We start from the raw sequence: 26340 nt of genomic DNA, 5'->3' as shown, positions 1-26340 counted from the left end.
TTCTTTCTTTCTCCCCTTCCTTTTACCCTATCAGGGTGTCGGATTTGGGCTCTATTTTAATTTCCATTTACCCACCTCTTCCATTCTTTTCTGTTTTCTGCCATTATTTTCAATTCCTCGAGTGATTTTTGTTTAAGTTTGGCAGTGTCATCTTTAATAGCTTTGAGAACTCTGATTTCTATCAGGAAACTTTTTTGAGAACTCTTTGATCTAATTTTAGTATTTTTAGTGTATTAGGAAGGCTATACCTTCATTTGCCCTGTTTTCTTTTGCTACTCCAATAAAGATTAGTATATATGAACCTAACTTTGATTGTCCCTTTCCTTTTACCTTCATTTGCCCTATTTTCTTTTGCTACTCCACTAAAGTTTAGTATATATGAACCTAACTTTGATTGTTCCTTTCCTTTCTTTATTATTTCCTGTAGAGGGCATATCTCTATTATTTCTTCTTTAGCACTTGGGTTATTTCTGGATCTCTTGTGTTGAGCGATCTAATTTTCCATGTAGTAACTCTCAGCTGGGTTTTGGTAATTTTTCTCTTGTCTTTAATTCTTGCCGTGGTCGTTTTCATATTATCAATCCGGTTCCAAGGCTTCACATTGTTTCTTTGAGCAGTATTCGTTTTTACGATTGGTAGGTTGCTAACCTTGCCGATTGCTCTCCACATTTTATCCGGTCGTGAGACCTGCTGTGGTAACCGCAGATCTACTCGATATACTTCGCAATTACCTCAGGCAGTGTTATCTAAAAATATCTTAATTATACATTTTTACATATCTGTACTAAATTATACCTTTTTTCAGTCGTTATTCCACCTGGCTGTCAAAAATGTAACGAAGAAGAAAAGCGTTACTGTTTGGGAGCAGATCTCATTCGTGATCATTGTTGTTGTGATAAAAGGCACCATGGTAAGTATTTATTTTAATAAAACCCCCTGTTAAATTTATTTTGAGGTTTAAATTTTATACCAAAAAGAAGCAAAAGTCGATAATAAATCTTTCAATAAATCTTGTTCAAGAATTTTTATATTGTATCCAACATAATGTAATATAGACTACAAGCCCGTGGGGTATTTTTAAAGAAGTCTTTAAAGGGGTTTTTATTACCAAGAAATATATCAAGATAAATTTCTTGGTAATGAAAACAACAAAACAAACTTAATAGACCTTCTCAAAATTGCTTTTCATCAGTTCGGCTATGTCACGTAACAGATTCGCTTGGTTACTATAAATTTACATTTGGTTGATAATACAGTGCAGCCAGAAAAAACCGATCCCGGATTTGACAAACTTTACAAAGTGCGACCTCTATTGGCCAAACTCACGGAAACGTTTCTTGCAGCACTGAATCCACGTGAGTTTCAAGCGATTGATGAGTATGATAAGATTCGAAGGTCAAAGCAGTATCCGACAGTGCATGTTCAATAAATCTATAAAACGTGGCTACAAAGTATGGGTTAGAGCAGATTCAAGCGAATTCATGTGCGAGTTCCAGATATATACCGGTAAAGTGTGAAATTCCACCGAAAAAAACTTAGGACAACGAGTCGTACAGGATCTAACAAGGGTCTTAGTAAATAAACACCACCGAGTATTCTTTGACAACTATTTCAACTGTATTGATCTTCAGAGATCTTTATTGTCGGACGGAATTTACGCAAGTGGAACCGTTCAAAAAGAAAAAAGAAAGGATTAACCAGAGTTCAAAACTGACAAACAAATGAATCAAGGAGATTTAGATTACTGTATTTCAACAGATGGACTATCTGCGTTGAGGTGGATGGATCGCAAAAGTGTGATTCTTTTAGCAAATCACCGAAATCCAGCAACAAACGAAGTTTTAAAGAGAAGACAAAAAGACGCTACTCTGAATGAGGTTTCATGTCTACAAATGGTAGTGCTCTACAACTCACATATGGGATATGTTGACAAATTTGACATGCTGAAAAGTCTTTATGAGGTGAATCGTAAATCACACTAGTGATGGCATAGAATATTTTTTTCTTTTGTGGATGCTTGCGTCGTAAACGCATTCATTCTACTTTATCTTAAAAGCCAATCCAAAAGTGTATCTTTGAAAGAATTCCGGCTCTCTGTAATTAGAGGCCTTATTGGAGCTCCAGAATGATTAAAAAGGGGAAGACCATCACCAGTGAGTAAATTCAAAAGACATATTCCCTTGGAACTGCACCATTCAAAGTCTTCTTATATGTCCCAAAGAACTACTTCTTTGAGATGTGGCAACTGCAGCACGACAGCACATGTTAGCAGAACACAGTGAACATGTTCATCTTGCACCTTACCGTAAAAAATGTACGGCATGTCCAAAAATGATATTATTTTATACAACTAAATTTAAATCAGTGAGTTTCATATTGGCTTAAATTACCTCATTTGTACTACTTAAAAATAGAGGGGTGCGCCGTAGATTTCTCACCCCTGTACCAGCCGATATGAATGGCATACGGTTTCATGCTGGGACAAATGACTCCTTAAAATATCCCATGGGCTTGTAGTCGGGATGTGCGATGTTCACCGATGATTGAAAAACATCCATGTTGAACGCTCGATGGTCGATGTTTTGATTTAAGTACCATGTTATTGATTAAAATTCCTGATACGAAAACCAAAATATATAGATCTTTCGTTATTTCCTGAAATTTCTATAAAATCTGCAAACAATATATAGAAATTCGACTACAGATTAGCGATCAGCAAATAAATCAATTTTTTCTTAATTATCAAAGAGGTAAATGTACGAAACAGGTGGTAGGATTGAACAAAATAGGCAGTGTTCCCAAACAAATAGCCGAATATTTAAAGTTACCAGATCCCAAAATGTACATAGGTCACTGTTTAAGACCACTAAGTGCCACTATTTTGGTAGATGCCGGTGGTGATTTAATGGCTCTTAAACGACATGGCGGATGGAAATCTTCAACAACGGCCGAAGGATATGTCGATGAGTCAATAAATAATAAGACGTCAACAGCCAATAGAATTATAAATTCAATTGAAAGTAATTTACAGACCTTTACAGCTCATCATTCACCACGTATTATTGAACAACCGCCAAACTCGGATAAGGGTATAGTTATAAATAATTGCCAAAATTTTACAATTAATTATTATAAATACATGTTTAATTTAAATTGTTCCCGAATTTTGTTAAATAAATAAAAGTTATTTGTTATACTTTTTATTTTTATAACTGAAAATAATCGTAGGAAAAGTATAGTACACAACTTGAGTTGTAAGCTTATTACATGCTTGTAAAATTACTGCGCTCGCCGTTATGCGGCTCGCGCGCAACTTTTTTACTCGCATGTAAAAAGCTTCTTACAACTCTCATTATGTAATATACTATTAGATAACTAACTGCCTTCACTGGCTGGTAATTTATATAATGACACGCTTATTGAAGTTTCCCGGTAAATCCCAGCAACGAAACGGGATAAAAGGAAAGCTGCTATCAAAACTATTATTTCTACAAGATAGTGATAAACATTATTGGGGTTTATAATTCTAATCTATTACTTAGGTATTTGTTTTTTTTTCTAATAATTTGGTTGTGTTTAAGATATCTATCAAGAGATAATTTTTAATTGTTTAATATTAGGTTAAAGTTACACAGTTACACCATGTTTTTCAGCAATTAACATGGATATTTTCTTTTCGATATATCGTAACTATCGGTGTTCAGGTTCGATGTTACCATCAATGCTCAACATCGATGTTTTTTACCGACAAAGCATCCCTAGCTTGTAACGGACATAAGACAAGCATTTAGGCTTAATGTATATTACAAGAGGTCTATGTTTAACAGGCGACGGTACAGGCTATATCTTCTTCTTCTTAAAGTGCCTATCCGTTCCGGATGTTGGCGATCATCACGGCTATCTTTACTTTGTTTATTGCAGCGCGGAACAGTTCAGTCGTAGTCGTGTTATACCACTTTCGTAAATTTTGAAGCCAGGAAATGCGTCTTCTTCCCGGTCCTCTCTTACCATTTACCTTCCCTTGGAGAATCAGCTGGAGAAGGCCGTAACGTTCTTGATTTCTCATTACATGTCCTAGATATTCCAACTTTTTAGTTTTGACGGTTATGAGAATTTCACATTCTTTCCCCATTCTACGCAGGACCTCCACATTAGTAACTCTGTCAACCCAGGATGTTATACCACAGGCTATATGATGATGAATTAAAGAACCATTAAAATGTAATCTCTTTTAAAATGCTATGTTAATCAATTCCCTTTTTTACACACATTTGCAAAACATTCTCGATTATTTCCTTTTGGTATTTTTGACTCAGTTGAATTTATAGTTCAGGCATTGTAAGAATTCAATATTTTCGTTTCAATTTGGACATGTAGGCGTGTATAATTATCACACAATAGAGTTAGCGTAAATAATATCCGTGCAGTTACTAAAACTAATCTTGCAGTTGATTAACCTTAATTACTAGGGGGCACTAGACTCAGTAAAGTATGTATTAACATTAATTATTTTCTCGTCACTTCTAGTGGTATTATTAATATACAGGAGGTGATGTATGAGTAACATCTAATATTACATAATAGATCTTTTCATCCCATATCTCCTATTTATTGTTGTTTCCGTTAAAATTTTTATTTATTCATTGATATAAGCTGCACGCCTTGTAGATGTATAGTTTAAAATTATTTTTCCTCTTCCTTACAATTTCCTATGTCTTCTTAGTGTTATCCACTATTTTTATCCATTAATGATTTCTTATATCTTATTCTCCATGGTTGATATCACCATGTTACACATCACACTCACATCTGAAATGTCTGAAGCATGTCTTGCTTCTAGTAAGACGTGGTCGATCTGATTTCTTGTTTTCATATCTGGAGAAACCCATGTATCTTTGTGGATATTTTTGTGTGAAAATGTTGTCTTGCTTATCACCATGTTTTTGTCTGGTGCGAGATCTATAATTATTTGTCCGTTGTCTTTACTTATTTCATGCAGACTATGTTTACCTATTCTTCCCTGAGATATAATTCCTCTTTTCCTAATTTTGCGTTTAAATCTCTTAAAATTATTTTAACGCTATAATTGTTTATCTTTGACACTTATTGGTCTAATCTGGCATAAAAATTGTCCTTTTTTTCTGCTTCATTTTCCTTTGTAGCTGCGTGCATATTTGAGATTTATATCAAGTAACTTTCCTTTAATTTTCAGAATAGTAACCTCTCGTTAATGTTAGTAAAACTTTTTAACGCATGATCGTATCTTTCACTTTCCCCCTTGTCCACCTCGTGAATTGCAGTGACATATTACGCAATTTCCATATTCCCAGATGCCTTCGTTCTTCCATCCCATTTCCTGCAACGCTAAAATATCTATTTTGTAGATTTTTATTTATTCACTTCAGTTTTGTAGTTCTTTTATTTTTCCTAATGTGCTTATATTCCACGTTCCAATTAAAATTTTTCCACTTTTCTTATTTTTCTTCATCCTGTTATACTTATTCAAATTTTTGTTTGTTTTATCCTGTTTACTAGTCTCCGCAGTGCATTTACTCTTTTTGTCACCAGTGTGGGCACTTTCTATTTCAGCGTTATTTTTTGTGCTTTGCTTTCTAGCGTTAATTTGACTAAAGTTTGGAAAATTCTCCGATGTGCTTTCAGCGGTCGACTGATGATGATGGTCATGTTTAATACTCTTAGCTCTGTTATAGCCCTGATTTTTTCCTAACATTATAATTATGAGGAATTATGCATTAATTTATTATTGCAGTTTGATCCTTTTTCTGACCTAACTTTATAACTCTATTATCTTTACCCTTATCATTAAGATTAAAGTCAACATTAATATAAAAATAAAAAATATCAAAAGTTCTCATAAAAAAATCACCAGTATTTCTCTTAAAATAACTAACTTTTCATCCTCAATGCGGACGAGGTCGACATAATTCTTAATCACCTTACCATTATTTTTATATTCGTTACTGTTATTATTAAGTATGCTACTTGCACCACACCGACAGTAAGTATTTCTTTTTGCCTTCCGTAATGTCTTCGTCAATTGCTGTTTTTATTTTATTTTCTTTTTCTTGATTCTTCGTTTAACTTGCTTTTGCTTTTCGTGTTTTTTGAGTGCGCTCTTTTTGATATTTTTATTGTTCTTTCTATTGTAACGTCACCATATTTTCTATCTTTATTCTTTTTTTAAATCTCAGGTTACTATAGCTTCATTTTCTTGTGATAAACTTTGCAGTTGACTCAACGTGAATAAGTCGCCATTTAGAAGCAATTTGTTATAACGAATACCTGCATTTTAACCTTTCTCTCTTGCTTCTTTTTGATATTTGCGATTTGAAATTTCTTTCTTTGAATTTGCATGTCTTTTGGATAGTCTGTATTTATAAATATGTCTATACCTCTCAATTTCTTTGTTTCTTTGAGAACATCGTTCTTTTTACTCAAATTTTTATAATAAAATTTCCTAAAATAGAAAATAGTGCACCTATTTTCTTGAAACTTGCTACTTGAAAACTTAATTGAGTGTAACAGTATTTTCGTAGACAGCTCACTGTAAATTTAATTATCTGGCAAATATTATAAATTATTATCTTGGACACATATAGGAAAATTATAAAGTATGATCATTGAAAATCATCACAAAAAAACCAATCATTATGTCTAAAATTGCCTGCAGCTAGTTGACATTAGGTTATTAGGTCTCATTAATTTATTCCCACACCATATTATTCTCGTATACATATATTATTATGTTCTAACTAGTTAGAAAATAACAATGCGTTCCAATTTATATTAATTTTGTGAAAAAACGTTTACAGTAACAAATAAGCGCAATCATAATATTTCGACTTATTTGTCACACATGACAAGTTTTGTGACCAAATTGCAATAATGCGGTTCTTTTTTGTGTTTTGTGAAATAACGGAAATACGATGCTGATACGATTTTACTTAAACATATCACCTATAAATAAATGCGGCTTGAGAAAAGTTAGTATGCAACAAGACTTTTTCATTTTATGCTTTCAAATAAGGTCGATAATATCGATTATGGTCTTTTTTTCAACTATGGATAGAAATATTTCAACGTGCTCTACTAATTTTATCGTGGTTTACTAATGGTAAATAACCAAATTTAAATAATTGATGAATTCAACCGTGACTTGATGGAAATTCATTTTATGTAACAATAAAACACTGAAAACTTTGTTTTGAAAACTTCCACAAAATTTATTTTAAATTCTTATCACTACAGCTGTTTCGGCTGATTGCCTTTCTCAAGTGATCTGTTTTTGGCATGGGTTTACACTTTATAGTCTCTAATGACTCCATATTTCATAAACCTACCCATACTGACACGACTATTCACAATTCATCATCCCATCCCACACAACATAAACTGGCAGCCTATCATAGTATGTTACATAGATTAACAGAAATTCCGATGTCAAAATACAATTTTGAGACAGAATTAAATATCATTAAGCAAATAGCAGTAAACAATGCATACAACGAACAAAAAATTAATAAAATGTTAAATCAAAAACTACACAAGAAAGCCCTGAACTTAGTATTTCCACCACCAGTGAAAAAACCCAGTACCTTCTGCTCGATTACATATACAGGCAAAATATCAACAAAAATAGCCAAACACATAAAAAAGAAAGGAATAACACCAGCTTTCAGAACAAATAACAACCTAGGCAAATATATTAAAAACAACAAGAGCCAACATAAAAAACACTTACACAGTGGTGTGTACAAACTTAAATGTGGCGACTGCCCAAAAACTTATATTGGTCAAACGGGTAGAAATTTTAATAAACGAATAGCAGAACATAAAAGGGCTTTCAATAATAGAAAAACAGATTCTACATACGTACTTCACCTTCTAGATCATAATCATTCTTTTATTGACGAATTTAAAATTCTCCACATTCAAAATAAAGGCCTTAAGCTATCTTTGTTAGAATCTATGGAAATCAACAAATTAAAAAACACAGATATAATTCTGAATGACCAGCTTGAGACAAACAGTTCTCCCCTCCTCAACATATTTCATTAGAGACTATAAAGTGTAAACCCATGCCATCTATGTAACATACTATGATAGGCTGCCAGTTTATGTTGTGTGGGATGGGATGATGAATTGTGAATAGTCGTGTCAGTATGGGTAGGTTTATGAAATATGGAGTCATTAGAAACTATAAAGTGTAAACCCATGCCAAAAACAGATCACTTGAGAAAGGCAATCAGCCGAAACAGCTGTAGTGTAGTGATAAGAATTTAAAATAAATTTTGTGGAAGTTTTGAAAACAAAGTTTTCAGTCTTTTATTGTTACATAAAACCAAATTTAAGTTTATATCAGAAAGAATAATGAAACTGATCTTAAAAGATTGTTAATATGAACAATAATCATAGCGGTATATAATGACAATACACACCGAGTTTTTAAGAAATTGTTTCACGCGTATAGTGCGTCTGTGTATCGCTTATACGTATTTCGTCCTAATAGTCCTCTTCAGAACGGCTTTCACAGTCGCTCTGAACGTTAAAATAAATCTATTCTGTCTTAGGAAGCAACTCTAACATGGCTTCGAATGGACGCAAATAGCGACATCTGATATTAAATCCGTAAACTAATTTTCGAAACCAATACGTCTTCAATAAAGGATGAAGTAGTAGGTTTTTTTCTACAAATTGTGACCGATATTCCTTCCCCAAGTATCCTTGTGAACTACATATTATTATATTATACTTTTTGAAAGAAAGAACAGGTTAGAGGTGAAATATTTTTAAACAATGTAAATTATATTATAAAAATGTTAAAAACATAATATAAGTCATTTACTATTTAAAAAACATCAATTTTTATAATTAAATTAAAATGTACTTCTGATAATATAACATTTCGTGTTTGCAACCTAATAACAAATAAATAGCTGTATTTTATTTCAATATTTCAAGGTTTCATTAACCATTTTTATTAATAAACATGTAAAGGATATACCAGAAATAATCAGACTTATTATCATTTCAACTGATATTATCCACATATACAGGGTGACAATTTAAGAAACTTTTCATCGTTAACGCTTTCATTCCCATAAATTATTTAAAAAATCGGAAAGGCAAGTCAGTTTTTTTGCTTTTAAAAAGAGCTTTTCAGTCAATTTTTTTAGCCCTTAAGGTTCAACCTCCTTGTACTTAATATGCCATATCTAATTTTTGGAGAAGACAGCTTATTTTGCTGGTAGCTATTCAGAATAATTTGGTTGTAGACTTATTGAACCTTTTTCTCAGGTTGTGAAGTCAAGAAATTCTTCCTCTCCCTGGTCTTTTTTTTCCACACACTTTGACCTGAAAAACAAGTTGTAACAGGACATATCTCTACTTATTTCTTATTGAGCCAGATTTTCTAATTTGTACTCTTTGATTATACAAACGATCTCACATTCCTTCTCCATTCTACGTGTAACCTTGACATCAGTCATTCGGTCCATCCTTGAAATTTTTAAAATGCGCCACCATTTAACACCATACAGTGTGTCCGTAAAGTATGGAATAAATTCGATATTTCCTAAATGAAAAGCCTTTTTAAAAAAATCTTAAACGCCGATTTTTAAGTTTAATGTTCTACACTTTACAATAAAATTTCATTATACAAGGTGATACCCGTTAAGGTGATGACGTCATCGTCTTTTTTTTAAATGTAACACCCTGTAGTTTAGGACATTTTTAGATCGATAAAATGAGCTTATTCCAAAAAAGTATTATACTGGAGGTCTAACGCATATCATTTGAAATATATGTGCTTAGAAAATTAATTTTTATTGATTTCTAATATTAATAAATTATAAATAAATTATAATAAATAACTTGAAAGTAATCCAGTAACTAATACATGACTTTATCTTAAATGTTCGAATTGTAGCACTTGTTGTATTTGACAGTAAGCCAAACGTTGTACAAATTCTTGTAAAACCTTGTTTATAATTTCTTGAGAAATATTGTTTATTTCTTGTTAACGTTATTCGTAATCCTTGTTTTTAAGTCTTCAATATTTGCAGTTTTCGTTTTATAAACAACATTCTTCAAATTGCCCCACATAAAATAATCTAAAGGATTGAGTTCTGGCGACCTGGCTGGCCATTCAATATGTCCACTTTTTTCACTCGTTCGGAAAAATTTCGTTTAGGTACCTTTGAACATCTACAGCACAATAATGCGGAGACGCGCCATCCTGTTGAAACCATAAACTTTCATCAAAATCTCCAGGATTAATTCTACTGGGGAATAAATTAACTAAAGTAGGTATGAGATATCCCCTTAAAAACTAAAGGTATACTGGCCCGTTTAAATTACCTTCGAAAAAGTAGGGTCCGATGATTCTATTTCTTACAATGCCAGCCCATACGTTTGCGGGTATTGTGTATAATGTTCCCGCATCCAGTTAAAGTTTCCTTTTGCCCAATATTTACAATTCTGACGGTTGACATTAAATGTGAATGTAGTCTCATCAGAAAAAATAATTTCGGTTTGTTTGCTTGCCCTATCTTCAGCCCAGTAATTGCTCAGTCCCCACTTTCAACCCCCTATAAGTGATACCTAGACTTCGGCAAATATGCATATTGCATATTTTGCATATTGTGCATATTTTATGCAAATATTTCATATTTTGGCATATTTGTATAAAAGTTTGCATAAAGTGCATAAAAGTTCAGATTTTTATACTGTATTTGAAAATTTTTAAACATACCAATTTATTTCAATTCTTGTATAAAATTTTGTAGTCATTTTAATCAAGAAATGATCTAAGTACGTAATCTCTACAGGTACAAAACATTTACAATTTCAAAGAAGATTAATTTAAGTAGCCCTCAACATTCTTAGAAAGTCTCGGTCACTGAGGCATTCAGTTATTGGATAATCGCTAAGGGTTCGCTCATTTGCATTTTATGATCTAATCCCCAAATCTATCTACAATTTATTGTATCTTAACAGCAGGTAAACGGCTAATAGTTTTGTTCCTAATTTAGGGATTTTCCCAAATCTCCCAGTTTATTGAATTAGGTACCTAAACATTTCTAATTTGATGCTCAGATTTGTAAATCATTTTTGTTTTGACATTCAAAGCGTAAACACTCGTTGTGCGTAACAAAAAGGAAGATTGTGATTTTATAATGCCTAAAACAACCAGTGCTTCAACTTGGATTAAACCTTATAAAGAGCTGTCTATGGATATGGGAAAAATCTACTGTTCAGTCTGTGGCAAAATTGTAAGTATCTAATATTTTCTATTAAATATCTAATATTTCATACATACAGGGTGTTTCCAAATGACACTTACAACGTTTGACTGTAGATACTTCTCGAAAAATTAAACAAAACGATATAGTTAATGAGGGGTCAAACTCATTTACTTTTCGAGATACAGGGTGTTAAAATTAAAAAAAATTAAATTCTTTTAGTTAATAACAACAATAACTTTAAAACCAATAAACGTATTTACTTGAAATTTAGTACTCGTAGGTTGTTTTTAAATGAAAAATAGCTTCCTTTAGTGAGAAAAATTTGTCCATGGTACAATACAATGGTGAGTATTTAGAAAAATTTTTCACCTTTACTTTTTTTTATGAAGTCAGCTATTCTAAAACACAATTATTTTTATTGTAATTGAATTAACAAAAAAAAAGCTTTTGTTGAATTTTAAAATAAGTTATATGATGTACTAATGGTTAGTAACAAAAACTAATTTGAGGATTAATACTGCATTTAAAACACTTGGCGAGTGTTTTTTTTCCAAACCAGTTATTTGATTAACCAAAAACACCTTGTATATTTTTATATTTTAAAGGTTGGGTTAAAATAAAGGTTTTTATTTTTATTTATAGATAGCATGTGAGAAGAAATTTCAGATAGACCAACATGTGAGAACTGCTTCACACATTGCAAAAAAAGGAAAAATAGGAGGAAAACATCAAATTTCAATGGCTAAATGTTTCCAATCTACTTCAAAAAAATTAGATGAGCAAGAAACTTTTAATGAAGACTTGTGTCGCGCATTAGTGTCTGCAAACATACCGCTTTCAAAATTAGCAAATGTAAATTTTAGTTCATTTCTAAAAAAATATTGCAAACTTAATGTTCCAAGTGATCGGTCTCTAAGAAGAAATAATGTGAACGGGCTATACTCGTCGGTGTTAATTAATATTAAGAAAGAAATTGCAGATAATTATTTTTACATATCTGTAGACGAAACCACTGATTCCTCAGGAAAGTATATTGCTCATTTATTGATTGGTGTTCTTAAAGAAGATACCTTACCAAAATCTCATCTTATTTCATGCCAGCAACTTGAAAAAACAAATGCTTTAACAATTTCGCGTTTTATACAAGAAACATTAGCAACTTTTTTTCTTCCGACAACTATTCCTTCTAATAAATTACTGCTTATTTTATCGGATGCTGCTCCTTATATGGTGAAAGCAGGACAAAATTTAAAAATATTTTTCCCAGATTTAATACATGTTACTTGTGTAGCGCATGGATTAAACAGAGTTGCAGAGGAAATACGTCTGAAGTAGTCAGTGTTCTAGCTGGAAATATTTCGGAAACAATTAATTTAGAACCAAATGTTTTGGTTAGTTTGAAAAATGCTCCCGTTACATCAGTTGATGTTGAACGAAGTTTTTCCATATATAAATATATGTACTCAGACAGAAGCCACAAGTTTTTGTTAGAAAATTTTGAACACCACTTGGTCATTTATGGTTACCATAATTCTAAATAAGTTTATTCATACTTAAAAATGATGTAGTTACTTAAAATAAATGTAAATCTTAATGAATAGTAGGAAATATTTAGTTATGTACACTTTTTTTTTAAATAAAATTGTTACTATTTTACGATTTTTTTATTTATTTGTATGCATATTTTGTAAAATATTTGCATATTTTCGGGTAAACACGTGCATATTTATGCGCATATTTTCTACATTTTTATTTGCATATTTGCCGAAGTCTAGTGATACCCAATGCGGTAGGCAAATTATTCCTTTACAAACTTTATTAACTCTATAGGTAGTTCGTCGGGTTCCACAGCTTTCTTCGTTTAGTTTGTTTTATTGCAACTACTTCCGAATGTAAGATGTCTGGTCCTTTATATTACCTCTTTTTGATCTTCTTCTGACCTTTATCGAATAATTCCGTAATGTATTCTACCCACCTGTTTAATTTTTGTTTGGTATTAGTTATAATATTTCCATCTGCATCATGTAGAACTTGCTAACGATAAAATTAACCATTGAGATCGACAAATTATCAGGTTTACATTTTTTTTTACTTTTATATATTAACCAGATAGGGGAAGGGCGGGCAAGATGGCATACTTAGTTTATTTTCCATATATCTGAGACATAAATAGAGATAAATCATTCCTTTTGATGTATAATGATAGCCAGGTCATTTTTCTACTATTCTAAGTTGTGATGGGTAGCTCTTTCGGGGCGACAGACTCAGTAAAACACAGGTTTGAAATAAAAATAAATCTATTAATTTAGTATATACAATAAATAAAAATAAAAAGGAATTCCACGTTGTATACTTATACAATGAATAAAACTAAAACGAATTCTACGTCCCCGTCTGGATCCCACGATGAACGAAGTCCCCGGCGAACGTCTATAAAAGAAAAGAAATTAATTAGTACTAATAAGAAACGAAATGGGGGAAATCGATCGCGCGCAGATTTATACTCGCTTTCACTTCAATTCAGCGAAAGCTCCGAATACACTCGCAAACAAAATATTTAGCTGTGCAGACCCATGGCAATGTTCAATACACAATACCGACGGGTTCCGCTTGGCTAAGGACAGAGTATGATCCTCAATACGGAAATCTCTCTGTCCCGGTTGGTTCTGTGCAGATCCACGGTAATGCTCAATACGCAATACCGACGGGTTCCGTTTGGTTAGGGACAGAGTATGATCCTCAATACGGAAATCTCTCTGTCCGGAATGGCTCGCAGGTTCACTACACCGGCGAGTCAGGGAGCCTAGAGCGCTAGCTACAAGACTGCTTAATTTCGCTATTCACACGCCTTAAATAGCCGTTCTGAATCCCACTTGGCCGTCACGTTGTAGAAGTGGATGCGCAAATATTGACACTCCCACGGTTCGAACTGTTAAACGATCAGAGCATCGTTACAAAGTAACAAAAAATCACTCATACAACGAGATTGATTTAAAAAAAATTAAAATCAAAATGTAACAAAAAACCATTTTGCCCGCCCAGTGCGGGCAAAATGGCATACACATAAACAAGAGTGTTAAATACAAAAATAATTATAAATTTTTATTTTTACGAAGAAAAAAAATTGAAATTAAACACTTTAGTTCATACAAAGTTCGCAAATAAATTGTTTTGCTTTTTTGGGAAGTCCAGCACATTCTGAATGTGATCAGTTTTGGCAAATTCGGCATCTTAACCATCCTTCATTAGATTTGGACCTACTAAACGTATCATTGCAGTAAATGCAAGCGCAGTCCTCTTGTTCATCATCATCAATACTAAAGAGTTCTTCTTCATCACTTAATATATTGTTCAGTATTGGTCTGGTCACAATATTTCTCTTGCCTTTTCTCTCTGACTGATGTCTATCTTTGCTCACAATGCGTCTTCCATCACTTAAATCATTGACTATTTTTCTTTTCACGACGTCTCCTTTTCTGCTTTTTATTTCTTGTGCTTTTTTTTTTCATTTTCTTTTTCGCGGAGATATTTCAAGGGGCTCTCGGTTAATACATCTTGGTATTGACCAGATTTACGTTTGGTAGATTTTCTTACATTACTCTGAGGTACCGGTGCCAATTCCATCAGGATTCCTTCAATAGATTCATCTTTAGAACCAGATGCCGATGGTTCTTGGACATCATGATGATCGTAAGTTGCAGCGTGAGGATCATTGACATCAGCAGGTAAAGATGTAGAAGCAATGTCAGGTTTATTAGTAGAACCAGGCACATCTGTAGTTGCACTAGGCAAAAATGCTTGCTCCGGAAAAATGTCACGATTTATAGGTGATATTCCTATGGCCCGAAAACCATTTATTGCGATTTCTGAGCCAATGAGTAACAGCTTGATTATAATATTTATGGAGTGGTCCGAAAAAGGCAACATCCAATGGCTGAAGGCGGTGCGTGCAGTGTGCCGGCAGGCAAAGTAAGACCACTGAATTCTGTTTAGCTAATTCTAAAGCTTCGTAGCTTTTATGGCTGGAGTGCCCGTCTAAATTTAATAATGCTTTCTGCGCAGGATTCGGCCTGACATGGTCAATGAAATTTTGCATCCACCTTATGAACAAATCTCCGGTCATGTATCCTGATTCATTATGCAATTTTAATATTCCTACAGGTGCGCCGTCATATAAAAGTGGGTTAAATCTTTTTCGGGGGAAAATTATTGATGGTGGTACGTAAGTTCCTCCAGAACTCATGCACACTACAACTGTTGTGTGTACACCCCTTTCTGCGCTCCTGATAGAGCCCACTTGTTTTTTTCCTTTCTGAGCAAAGACTTTTGGCGGAACTTGGACGGTGGTCAAGGCTGATTCGTCCATGTTGAATATCATGGTATTTTGAATTTTGTGTTCTTCAACAACTTCTTCTAACTTATCAAAAAATTTATTTACCTGTGGGCAACTATTGCAGTCTCCATATCTTCGTTTAAAACTGTTGCCAGGGAGCCCAAATGTTTTTTTGCTTCAATGGCAATTTTATTTTTATTACCTGCTCGACGTCGTAGTATTGAGAACGATACATGAAATGTATTGCTTGCTTTAAGCCAACCCATTTCGGAATTTCGGACTGCCTCCAAAGCTCTTTGCATGTCTTCCTCACTCCAACTATTTCTGTTAGACTTACACATGCAGCGTATAAAACATAATTACCAAAAAGTGAATTCAAAAAGCTCTATAACCTTAATTTAATAAATTATTGAATAAAACTTACATTGACGCATCGAACTCGACCAGCACTTATTCACAAACACACCAATCTCGTGGCCGGCAGTGCAGTTAAATTAGGTGCACGAGACTTAATGTGGACAGTGTTGCTACTGTTTATAATAAGTATCCAGAATTGCGGTGACGTAGAACCGTTAGCTTGACTACGAGAACAAAAAACCATTTTGCCCGCCTATGCCATTTTACCCGCCCTTCCCCTACTATAAGCTGTTATATTTTGTGCATTGATATGTACAAAATTTAAAAATAATTAAATAGTCATTACTTATATACATATATTTTTGATTCATTATTTGAAATATATTATGACTACAGAAATTGAAACAGTTTATTGATGATTTTGAGTATAAATTTACTACAAGTAATATTTTTGTTTTAGAATTTTTTCCTTACATACCACATACTTGTTATTTGGGCAGTCAGTTATGCTCTACGGTAGCAAGTGACTGTACAGAATATCACAGACTACGTACCTGTTGTTGTCAGTTCGTTGCGGCAGTGAAATGTAAGTATATAACGAGGGTTAGTTGACTAGATTAGATCAAAATAATTATGTCTGCTGATTTTGGTTCATAGATGATAAATATCTTTTGAGAATACAACTGCTTAGCCTAATGGTCAATAGAATGATTTCCCGCTACTTTTATTACAGAAATGTTAATCTGTAATCTATACTTTGCCAGATATCAAAGACAGAGTTGAAAAAAGATCTGATATTATTCACTAATGTTTAAGGATATGTTCTAAGTGCAACAATGTTAAGGAAGAAGCAAAAATCAACACACTTATTTAATTGTTTCGTGTCCGAATTCAAATGTTGTTTAGAGTTTCTCCGCCCAGTAACGGGCGGCGTCACTTAAATTGTTGCTGATATGCCACAATTCTTTGAGGGCGCATCTACCACTGCAAGTCTACACTTTAGTAGGTGTTCCATGTTCTAAAGTTCACTGCATTCGCATAGTGAGTCCTGTGCATAGATCCTAACCCTTCTTATTTCATTTGTCCTGTTCTTATTCTATTTAGTGATTAGGTACATACCTAGGCAGGTACCGCCAGGATTATCTTGGCGTAGCAGGTAGTGATCAAGTGGTTTCAGTGAGGGTGTCTTTAGAAAGTCTTGCTTTGATCTTCGTCTAGACTGTTCGTCAAGCAATGCTCTATATAGTGCGTATCTATTGTAGAACTCTTGTTTGAATCTTTCAATGTATTTGAAATGAATGTATGTGAAATGTATTTGAAATTAGTGCTACTTCACAGAAGGTCTTCTCTTGAAGAGCTACGGCTAGATCATCTACATAAAAAGTATTTTAAGTGTGCAGAGGTTAGCTGATCGATCATATAAATATTGAACAACATTGTTACAAGTACACTCCCTTAGGCAAACCGTTTTTTGGTTTCTTCAAATACTCTTCTTACCATTTAAGGTTGCAAAGGCTGTTCTGCAGTACAGATGCGAGTATCTTTGTTAGATTAATGTCTGTAGTGATTTTGAAAATGTTTGATAAGAGCAGCTTGTGCTGCTCACAACCAATGCCACATTCGTAATCAGTTTTTGCTCGTAGCCACTCTCTTTGGCAAGTGCTTGTGTAGTGCATGATTTTCCCGTAGTTAATCCGGCTTGCTCCGGGATTAGATTCTTTCTAATTCATCCAAACAATTTAAAGAGGTGTCATAGCAGCGAGATCGGTCTATAACTGCTTGATTCTGCTGGATATTTTACCAAGGATTTACCAAGGCGATCACTTGATATTTCCGCCTGAGCTTTGGTATTTTCTTGGTCCTCACACAAATGTTGAATAGCTGTAGTATCTATAATTTTGTATGGGGTCCAAAGTGCTTGTTTGTTCGGTGCATATATCATCTACACCAGCAGCCTTTCCATTTTTATCCGGCTTGTTGGTTTGTACTGTTGCTTAGTTCCTTTAGGATATACAGTGTATCGAGGTGGTTCATTCCGTTTCCAGGGTCAATCTTCAGGAGCCTTTTGCCTTCTTTTCGGTTTCCCCGTTTCTCAATAAATGGTGTGCTATGTGATTGGTGCTTACGTTTGGGATGCATTTTTTTCTAACGGGTCGCCGTTAAATTTTTTCACAAAGTTCTAAGCGATCTTGCTACTGTGTGTCATGTCGAGCTGCTCCAGTCTTTCTTCTAATTTCTTTTGCCTGGATTCACTGAGTTGTTCAAGCAATATTAATCCGCGGTTAATTGTGTCTTTACTAAATGGATCTACCTCGAAGAGTTCACCGTACTTAGTTAGGAGGCTTAGGAGGCTTAGGAGGAATACGTCAGATAAGCCAGGGATATAATGCTGCCTCCATCATCATAATGGCTGTATAACCCTGTGTGAATCGTAGCCTCCTCAAGAATCAAGGAACTTTGTTCTGGGACTTTCTCTTCTTTTCTGAACAATTGATCTATCAAGGAGCGTTTTTCAAGCTGGGTGAGTTTTTTTCATCTGAATTACACGCCCTAATCACCTCAGACGTCCTATCTTATGATTTATATTTAAATCCTGCGTGGGAATGGATTGTTATTCACCGAATATATATATATATATATATATATATATATATATATATATATATATATATATATATATATATATATAAGTAAATATATATATATATATATATATATATATATATATATATATATATATATACATATATATTTGTATATATTTTATTTTCGCAATTCTTTAGGTTTAAATGAAAACATTATTAGTTTTTCGTTGTTATGTAATTATTTCACTACTCTTTTGTTAATTTAGAAGTTAAAAAGCAGATCGGATTGACTCCGTTCATGCGAGGAGACCTTGAACTGTAAAATATTTGAATATAATAGTGCTATAGTTAGGTAGGTTTATAGTAAGTGGATCACTTACTAATGTTTTGAGACCTTGTAGGTACTTTTAATAAAAATAAAAAAACACATAATTCTAATTTCCCATTACATTTTAAATACTATTTTCAAAAAACTATACCGATATATACTGCGCGGCATAAGTTAGGGCTATTACCAATATAATGGTAATGAAGCCTTCTCTCCAACTAAGGCGAGGTCTTACTCTTTTTTTTTCTAGTGAGGTAGAATATATTAAGACTTGTTTTGGGAGACGTTCTTCAGACATTCTCGGTACATTACCGTACCATCTGAGTTGTTGGGTACCAATATCGTCTACTATTGTATGTTTTACTTTCATAATTTCTCTTATTCTGCTGTTCGTTACTCTTTCTAGTGTAGATTTTCCAACTGAACGTCTCCAGAAATCTATTTCCGCTGTCTCAAGTTTTCTCTTGTATCTTTCCTTTATTTGCCATACTTCACTACTGTATGTAATTATACTTTTAATGATTGTGTTATGTATCTTGTGCTTGTTATTATTAGAGATGGATTGATCCCAATGGATACTATTGAGAAGGAAAGTTGCTTTTCTTGCTTGGTTGTTTTTCTCCTCAATTGTTTCGTCTACTTTGTCTTCTTTTGTGATGATCATACCTAAATATTTATATGTGTTGCAATGTTTGATAACTTCCAATATGAGGTCCTGTTGTTTCTCGCCGATACACATATACTCGGTTTATTGGATATTGATTTCAAGTCCCCATTTTTTATACTCCTCGATTAATTTTCGAGTCATATACTCACGACAGTTTGTCACGGCAATGCCTCTGTAATTGTCACATTCATCCCTTCTGCCTTTTTTGTGTATAGCAAATATGAATGATGTCTTCCACCCCTCTGGGGTTGTCATTTCATTAATGCAGTTTTGGAATAGTTTGGCTAAACTTGTATATAGTTTGGTTGTACCGTGTTTAATTAACTCTGCAGGGATGTTATCTGGACCCGGTGCTTTGTTATTTTTTAGAGATCTACATATATCTTCCACTTCTTTCGTTGTTATTCGTATGGGCGAAGTTAAAATATTTATATTTTGTGTTGCGTTGCTGTCTTTAAATTGTGGTCTATCTTCCCTTAGGAGTTTCTCACAATATTGATCCCAGTCATCCATTGTTATTGTTGACACTATGTCTCTCTTCTTATCTTGTCTTAAAGATTTTAAGACTCTCCAACTTTCTGTGCTTCTTCGTCCTCCTAGATGTGAATTTATCATGTTACACTTTTGTTGCCATGCTTCATTTCTCTTCCGACATATCATTGTTGGTACTTTAACTTGAGACTTCTTGTAGATTATTTTATCCGTTATATTCTTTGTATTTAAGAATAGGCTTCTGTTGTTGCCTCCTGGAGACACCTTTGTATGTGAGTGCAGTGTTCTTCATTATTATTAAATTGTTTATTTTTCAACTTTTGATTTAATCTATTTTTTGTATAGTTCTCTTGCGCTTTCTTGTTCTTAGCTGAGTAGGATATACCTCTTCTGTATTTCTTTCTCCCTTTCATATCCTTCTTTTTCTTCTTTAGGTTTATTTAGTTCAAATGTAATCTTAGCTTTTACTAAGTGATGATCGCTTCCACAGGTAGCTCCTCTCAATACTCTTACATCTTGTACAATCATATTTGTCTTTGGTCATATGATTGTGTAGTCTATGATTGATTTTAACCCTCTCGTATTTTGCATCCATGTGTATTTGTGTATGTCTCTGTGTTGAAAAAATCCATTTGCAATTTTCATTTCAATCTGTTCGCATAATGATATTAGTCCGGTATCATTATCATTTACGTGGCCCTCTCCGAATTGACCTATAACTGCGTTATGGGGTTTTTTCCAGTTCTGCTGTTTAAGTCTCCCTAGATGATAATTTCTCGAGATGTGCCGACTTTTGCAACCTCTAAATTTAATTTCTCAAAAAAATCGTTTGTAATGTTTACTGGTGCGTCATAATTTACTGCATATACACCCAAGATTGTGCATTTGTGTCCTCTAATCGTAAGATTCATTTTTATCATTCTCTCGTTTATGGCCTCCAAAGTAGTTATGTATTTCCTTAATTTTTTACGTATTAATATGGCAACACCTTGTTGAGCTCTTTTCTCCTTTGATACCCCGCTGTAGAAGTGATCATATTCTCCGATGTTTTCTGATCCTTGGCCCTTTCGTTTTGTTTCGCTGATTACTGTGATGTCCAATTTCAGCTTACTCATTTCATACATTATTTCATTTATTTTAGGTCTAAAACCTTGCACGTTCCAAGTTCCGAAATTCATACTTCTTTTTCGTAGCGTACGTCGTCGTTTGTTGATCGATTCATTCCGAGGCGTCTTGCTGGGTTTTTTAACATTTTATTTTTCTCTGAGTAACGGGGAGTTAGCCCGATGCCTCAACCCCCGACTTGGAGGGCCAGGGTTTAATTTTGGAGTTTTCTTTCTCCTAAGCAATTTGCTTTCACTGCAGCTTAAAAGCATCATCTACCCTTCGGTCTGTAATCCTAGACAAGGAGCCATTACAGGGTGCTATCAACCGGGCCAGTTGAACTCTGGTTTTTTTTTAAAGGTGTTACTCCTCTATCCCTCCTCTTTTATCCGGGCTTGAAACCGGCTGGCATCGGTTATAGAGCCACTCAATTCACCCCACACCAATACAAACAGAGTTTGTATATATATATACATATGTATATTTAATTATAATTTGAAAATGTGTAAAATATTACCCTAAAATTATTAACTATTTATTTATTGGTAATGTTTTAAGTATGTAATAAATAGTGTTTTGTGTTTCAGGGAAAACAAAATCTGGAGCTGTAGGTGTTACCGAACCAAGGATGAAAATAGCTGCTTATTTTTTATTTGTTATTTTAAAGATGTATTTTATATAAAAATTAAACCAAAGACATTCTCTTTATAAGTGTATATAAGTTAATAAATAAATTATTATTATGTAAGTTTCAAAATATCTGTTTATAAATTATGAACTATATATAACGAAGGACAGCAAATGATCATATGAATAACATATTTGTAGAGCACGAACTTATAGAAAATCAAAAACCCAGAAGTCTGTCCATTATGTTTTCGTCGATTTGGAAAATACATACGATATTATACAGGACATTAACGAGAACACGTCGGACATAATAGAGAGATGGGAAAAATCGAGGGAAGCAACAAACAGCATGGGCGACTCTATGAAAGTGTGACAGACAGAAGAAAAAAGAATGAATGTCCAATGAGATGATGGATATGATGAATGAAAGACGTAAATTAAAAAATAAAAATGCAGAGAAATACCAACACATTCACACATACATAAGGACACAAATTCGAGAAGCCAAAGAAAAATGGTTTTTCAACGAATGAGGTGAAATAGAACAATACGAAAGTGAGTACGACAGTTAGAATATGCACAAAAAAATTAACAACAAGCAAGAACAAATTTAATCAGTCACCTAAGAGAATCAAGGTTAGTCATCAAGGATCTTGGAAATATAGAAATCCTACATAGAAAAATAATTTTCATTATAGAGGACTGATATCAGGTATACGTAGAAGAAGAAACAGGACCTTCTATGTTTAAAAATCGGAGATATGAGGCCATTGCAGCACTAAAAAACAACAAGGCATCAGGTCCGGATAACGTACATTGCGAAATACTTAAAATCTAATATATGCCAAACAGACAATTCCTCGATAATCTAGTTACAATTTTTAACAAAAATATATATATACAAGGAGGGGCAAAGGCGATGTTATTTTGCTCTAATTCTTTTTAATGAAAAAATTTGGTTTTGCTCGTGAAACTTGTTCATTTAATCAATTAGAATTTGTTCCATCAAGTCGAGAAAATGATATCGGCCAAGTGGCCGCCGCCAAAGTTAATGACCATAAGGGCCCATTATATGGCAATTTTCCAGCTCTCTTACCAGAACTTTGGGCAACAGGTTCTCCCTTTCCTGACGAATATTCTCCTTAAGGGCTTCAAGAGTATGAGGCTTGTTGACGTAAACCCACGACTTCAAAAACACCCATAAAAAGAAGTCTAAAACGATTAAATCAGGTGATTTGGCCTGCCAGTGCAAATCACCAAAACGAGAGATTAAGCGACCCGGAAATGCTTCCTTCAGAATATTGGTTGTGGCTCAATAAGTGTGCGCTGCTCCACCGTCTTGTTGTAACCACATGTTCTCTCGTCCCAATTCATCTAATTGATGAAGAAAAATTTCGGTAGTCATGGCTCTGTACGCGCGCCATCCATAGTAGTCGTTGAGACTGCGGCGTTCTCTAAAAAAAATAGCCCGATGACTCTTAACCCGACGTCAACCAGGTGAAAAATGTGTGTATAATAACCCTAGGGGGGTATTAGGTATTATTGACCCCATTTAAAATTGATTGGAAAAACTCAACAAACATTTCGAACACGAATTTATTTTTTTAAATATCCTATTTGACTATCTAAGTTTTCATAAATAACAGCAGTTTTTACCACTGGATTAAATTTGACCGCGTATTAGGTAAAATTTACAAAATAATAAAATTTCTACAAACAAAAAACACTAGATACATAAAAAATTCACAAACAAAAGATAATGATTCAAAATAAGATCCAAAAAAGTTTTTTCAAAAGGTTCAAATAAAAATATAAAAAAGCAGGACATTGGATATACAAGCTTGAAAAAAGTTAGAAGTTCCGGAACTGGATACATTCGTCGCAAATGTGATGAAGGTGATCTAAACAATAAAAATTTTGGCATTGATCGCACGTTTGTTTAGTTTTCCGGTCAGATTTTCCGGTACACTTTTGACACCGTCCACGTCCCGTACATTGCTTTTTCGGTGGAGCTTGGCCACTTTCTCCCAAAACTTGAACTATTTTGGATCGTAAATATTTTGTAAGTCGCGGATTACTTTTGCGTTCTTCCATAATTGGCGTAACTAATGCTAATCCCAAATCTTTCAATCACGAGTGTTTGTTCTGTAAATTACCTGGCTGTTAATTTCAGCTGTGTCCATTAGTGAAAAAAATATTCTTAGTGGCCATCTTCTACAATTACGAGCTACACTGTAACTTCCTGTCAACTCATCCACCGTATCAACCCCTCCTTTTGTAAAGTTATAGAAACTTATTATTTTTGGTAAAAGTTTCTCGCCGGTAGATTTATCTATTTCATCATCGTGATGATAATAAAATCACGTTTTTCCCTTTTTTGGTACAAGGGATACCATAGTTATATGTTCCTGAAATCCAAATACCGAGAACTGTGGTTGTCTGTTCTTAATCTGTATAAATTCTGGGGGAATTTCTCGCTTGTTTTTCCTCAGAGTTCCTACTGAAGTTAAACTATGTCGTTCACGAAAAATTTACACAAGTTCGTAAGAGGTATACCAATTATCGAAAGTGATATCTCTATTTTTACCAGAAATTGGTGCATACGTTTATTGCTTATTTGGTACGGCCCATCTGGCTGGGTCTCTGCATAAATTTCAGTATTAAAATAAAAAGAACGGGAGTCTACTAGGGCCTGAATTTTCTATTTCGTATTTTGCGGACTTGTCCGGAATACACTGCCGGTATGAGCAACGCCCACGAAAAGACTCTAACTTCTCGTCAATAGTCAAGTACTGTCCTGGTGAGTAAGCTTGTTAACAATTTGCGACAAATTGTTTAAAAACTGCCCTAATAGGAGCCAACTTATCAGACTGTTGCCTTTCTTGTCGCTTGTCTAATGTCTACATTATAGAAACATAAGGACAGCAATAACAATGTAAATCTATTGAGTGCCATCACTGAACGAAATATATCGGTTCCTGTACCATTTGTTCGCCAAAGGTCTTTTAGATGACGATGACCATTTCTATAAACACCCGCTAGGTAGAGGAGGCCAAATAATGCATTTATTTCAACAATATTGGTCCTGCTACAATATGCTTTATCTTTGTAGGCTAACGCTTTTTTATCTATCAATACATTGTTGCAGACCTTGATACCTTCAAGCATTTCTTCATAAAAAAAGAAGCCAGCAATCTAAAAGAGTCTTAGCGTTTTTAGCATATGGTTTGGATCCTGGTAAGTTCGAAATTATGTTCTCTGCCCTCGTTCTCCCCTGCCCCCCTTCTGCCCTGTTTTCTCCATTTTGTTTTGGAATCCCTACCTAAATATTAAGGATATTTTTTATCTTCTTTTCGCTTATTTTCAGATTCCAATACTTCTAGTTCCTCAATTTCTTTATTTTGTTCACCATCAGACTGATTACTTATGTGATCAATTTCGTTTTCATCCTCGGAGTACATAATATCGTACTCATCATCTTAGAGTTCCTGCCAAAGTGCCAATAGTTTGGCTTATTCTTTTTCGTAATTCATTCTAGAGAAAAAAGTTTATATGTACAACAAATAACGCCACGAATTAAAATTGTCTTAGTTACCTTGCGAATTAAAATTGTGTCTTTGACAGCTTACACTGTACTCACTTTGACTTTTAAAACACTGTACTCACGTTGACAACTTACAACTGAAATTGGTTCAGAATACCCAACAGCAACATTTTTTAGGAAGCTCTAGGCAACCAATAAAACATCCGTGTATTAACCATAGAATTATTCTAGTTCTAAGTGTGTTGGGTGTACCATTAGACCCACTGGGTGACGCCGGGTTAAAGCGTAAACAGCAGATCACACAGTAACTTTAAGCGGGTGTAATGGCTCTTTGTGGCTCTCTCATTCTATGAGACATTATATAGCAACCAATCGACTTTAGATATAGTTGAATATCAGCAGAGGAAGGTTCAAAATCAGGGTTCCGAAGATATCCCAGAAATCTCCTTGGACGAAATTTACAAGGCTCTAAAAAAGATGAAGAATAACAAAGCTCCGGGGGAGGACGGCGTCGTCACGGAAGCGATAAAGATAGGAGGCTCAGTACTGATAACCAAAATTCAAAAGCTCTTTAATCTATGCCTATGGAATTAAAATATCCCAACAAAGTGGAATAATTCAATAACTGTACTCTTACACAAGAAGGGAGATATAGCAGACCTGGAAAGATACAGACCAATCAGTCTCCTTAACCATCTTTATAAATTATACACCCGAATAATAACGAACAGATTCGAGACAAAGCTGGATTTTTACCAACCTCGGGAACAAGCCGGTTTCCGCCCTAATTACGGCACAAACGATCACCTGCAGTGCCTAAAAACCCTGATAGAAAAAACTAACGAATATAACCGTCCCTTGGCATTGATATTTGTAGACTTTAAAAAGGCGTTTGATACAGTGGAATTACCGTTCATCTTAAGAGCACTACAAGATTGCAGGGTCGACCACAGATATTGTAATATAGTTAAAAATATATATGAAAATGCCACAACAACCATAAGTCTACATTCAGCAACTAATAAAATAAAGA

General features: G+C 34.0%; 1 protein-coding gene across 1 annotated transcript in view; it reads left to right on the top strand.

Moving 5' to 3' along the window:
- The window catches only part of LOC140442591 (uncharacterized), a 56907-nt gene extending 35023 nt beyond the window's left edge, over positions 1 to 21884 (top strand). Inside the window, exons 3-5 of the mRNA XM_072533603.1 lie at positions 806 to 910; positions 16418 to 16543; positions 21721 to 21884. Coding sequence (XP_072389704.1) covers positions 806 to 910; positions 16418 to 16543; positions 21721 to 21815 — 326 coding nt within the window. The 3' untranslated portion in view covers positions 21816 to 21884. The remainder of the gene's footprint in view (positions 1 to 805; positions 911 to 16417; positions 16544 to 21720) is intronic.
- Positions 21885 to 26340: the final 4456 nt, after the last annotated feature.

The sequence above is a fragment of the Diabrotica undecimpunctata genome, chromosome 6, assembly GCF_040954645.1.
Source record: "Diabrotica undecimpunctata isolate CICGRU chromosome 6, icDiaUnde3, whole genome shotgun sequence".
NCBI classification, from domain to species: domain Eukaryota; kingdom Metazoa; phylum Arthropoda; class Insecta; order Coleoptera; family Chrysomelidae; genus Diabrotica; species Diabrotica undecimpunctata.
This window is presented reverse-complemented; position numbering and strand designations above follow the sequence as displayed.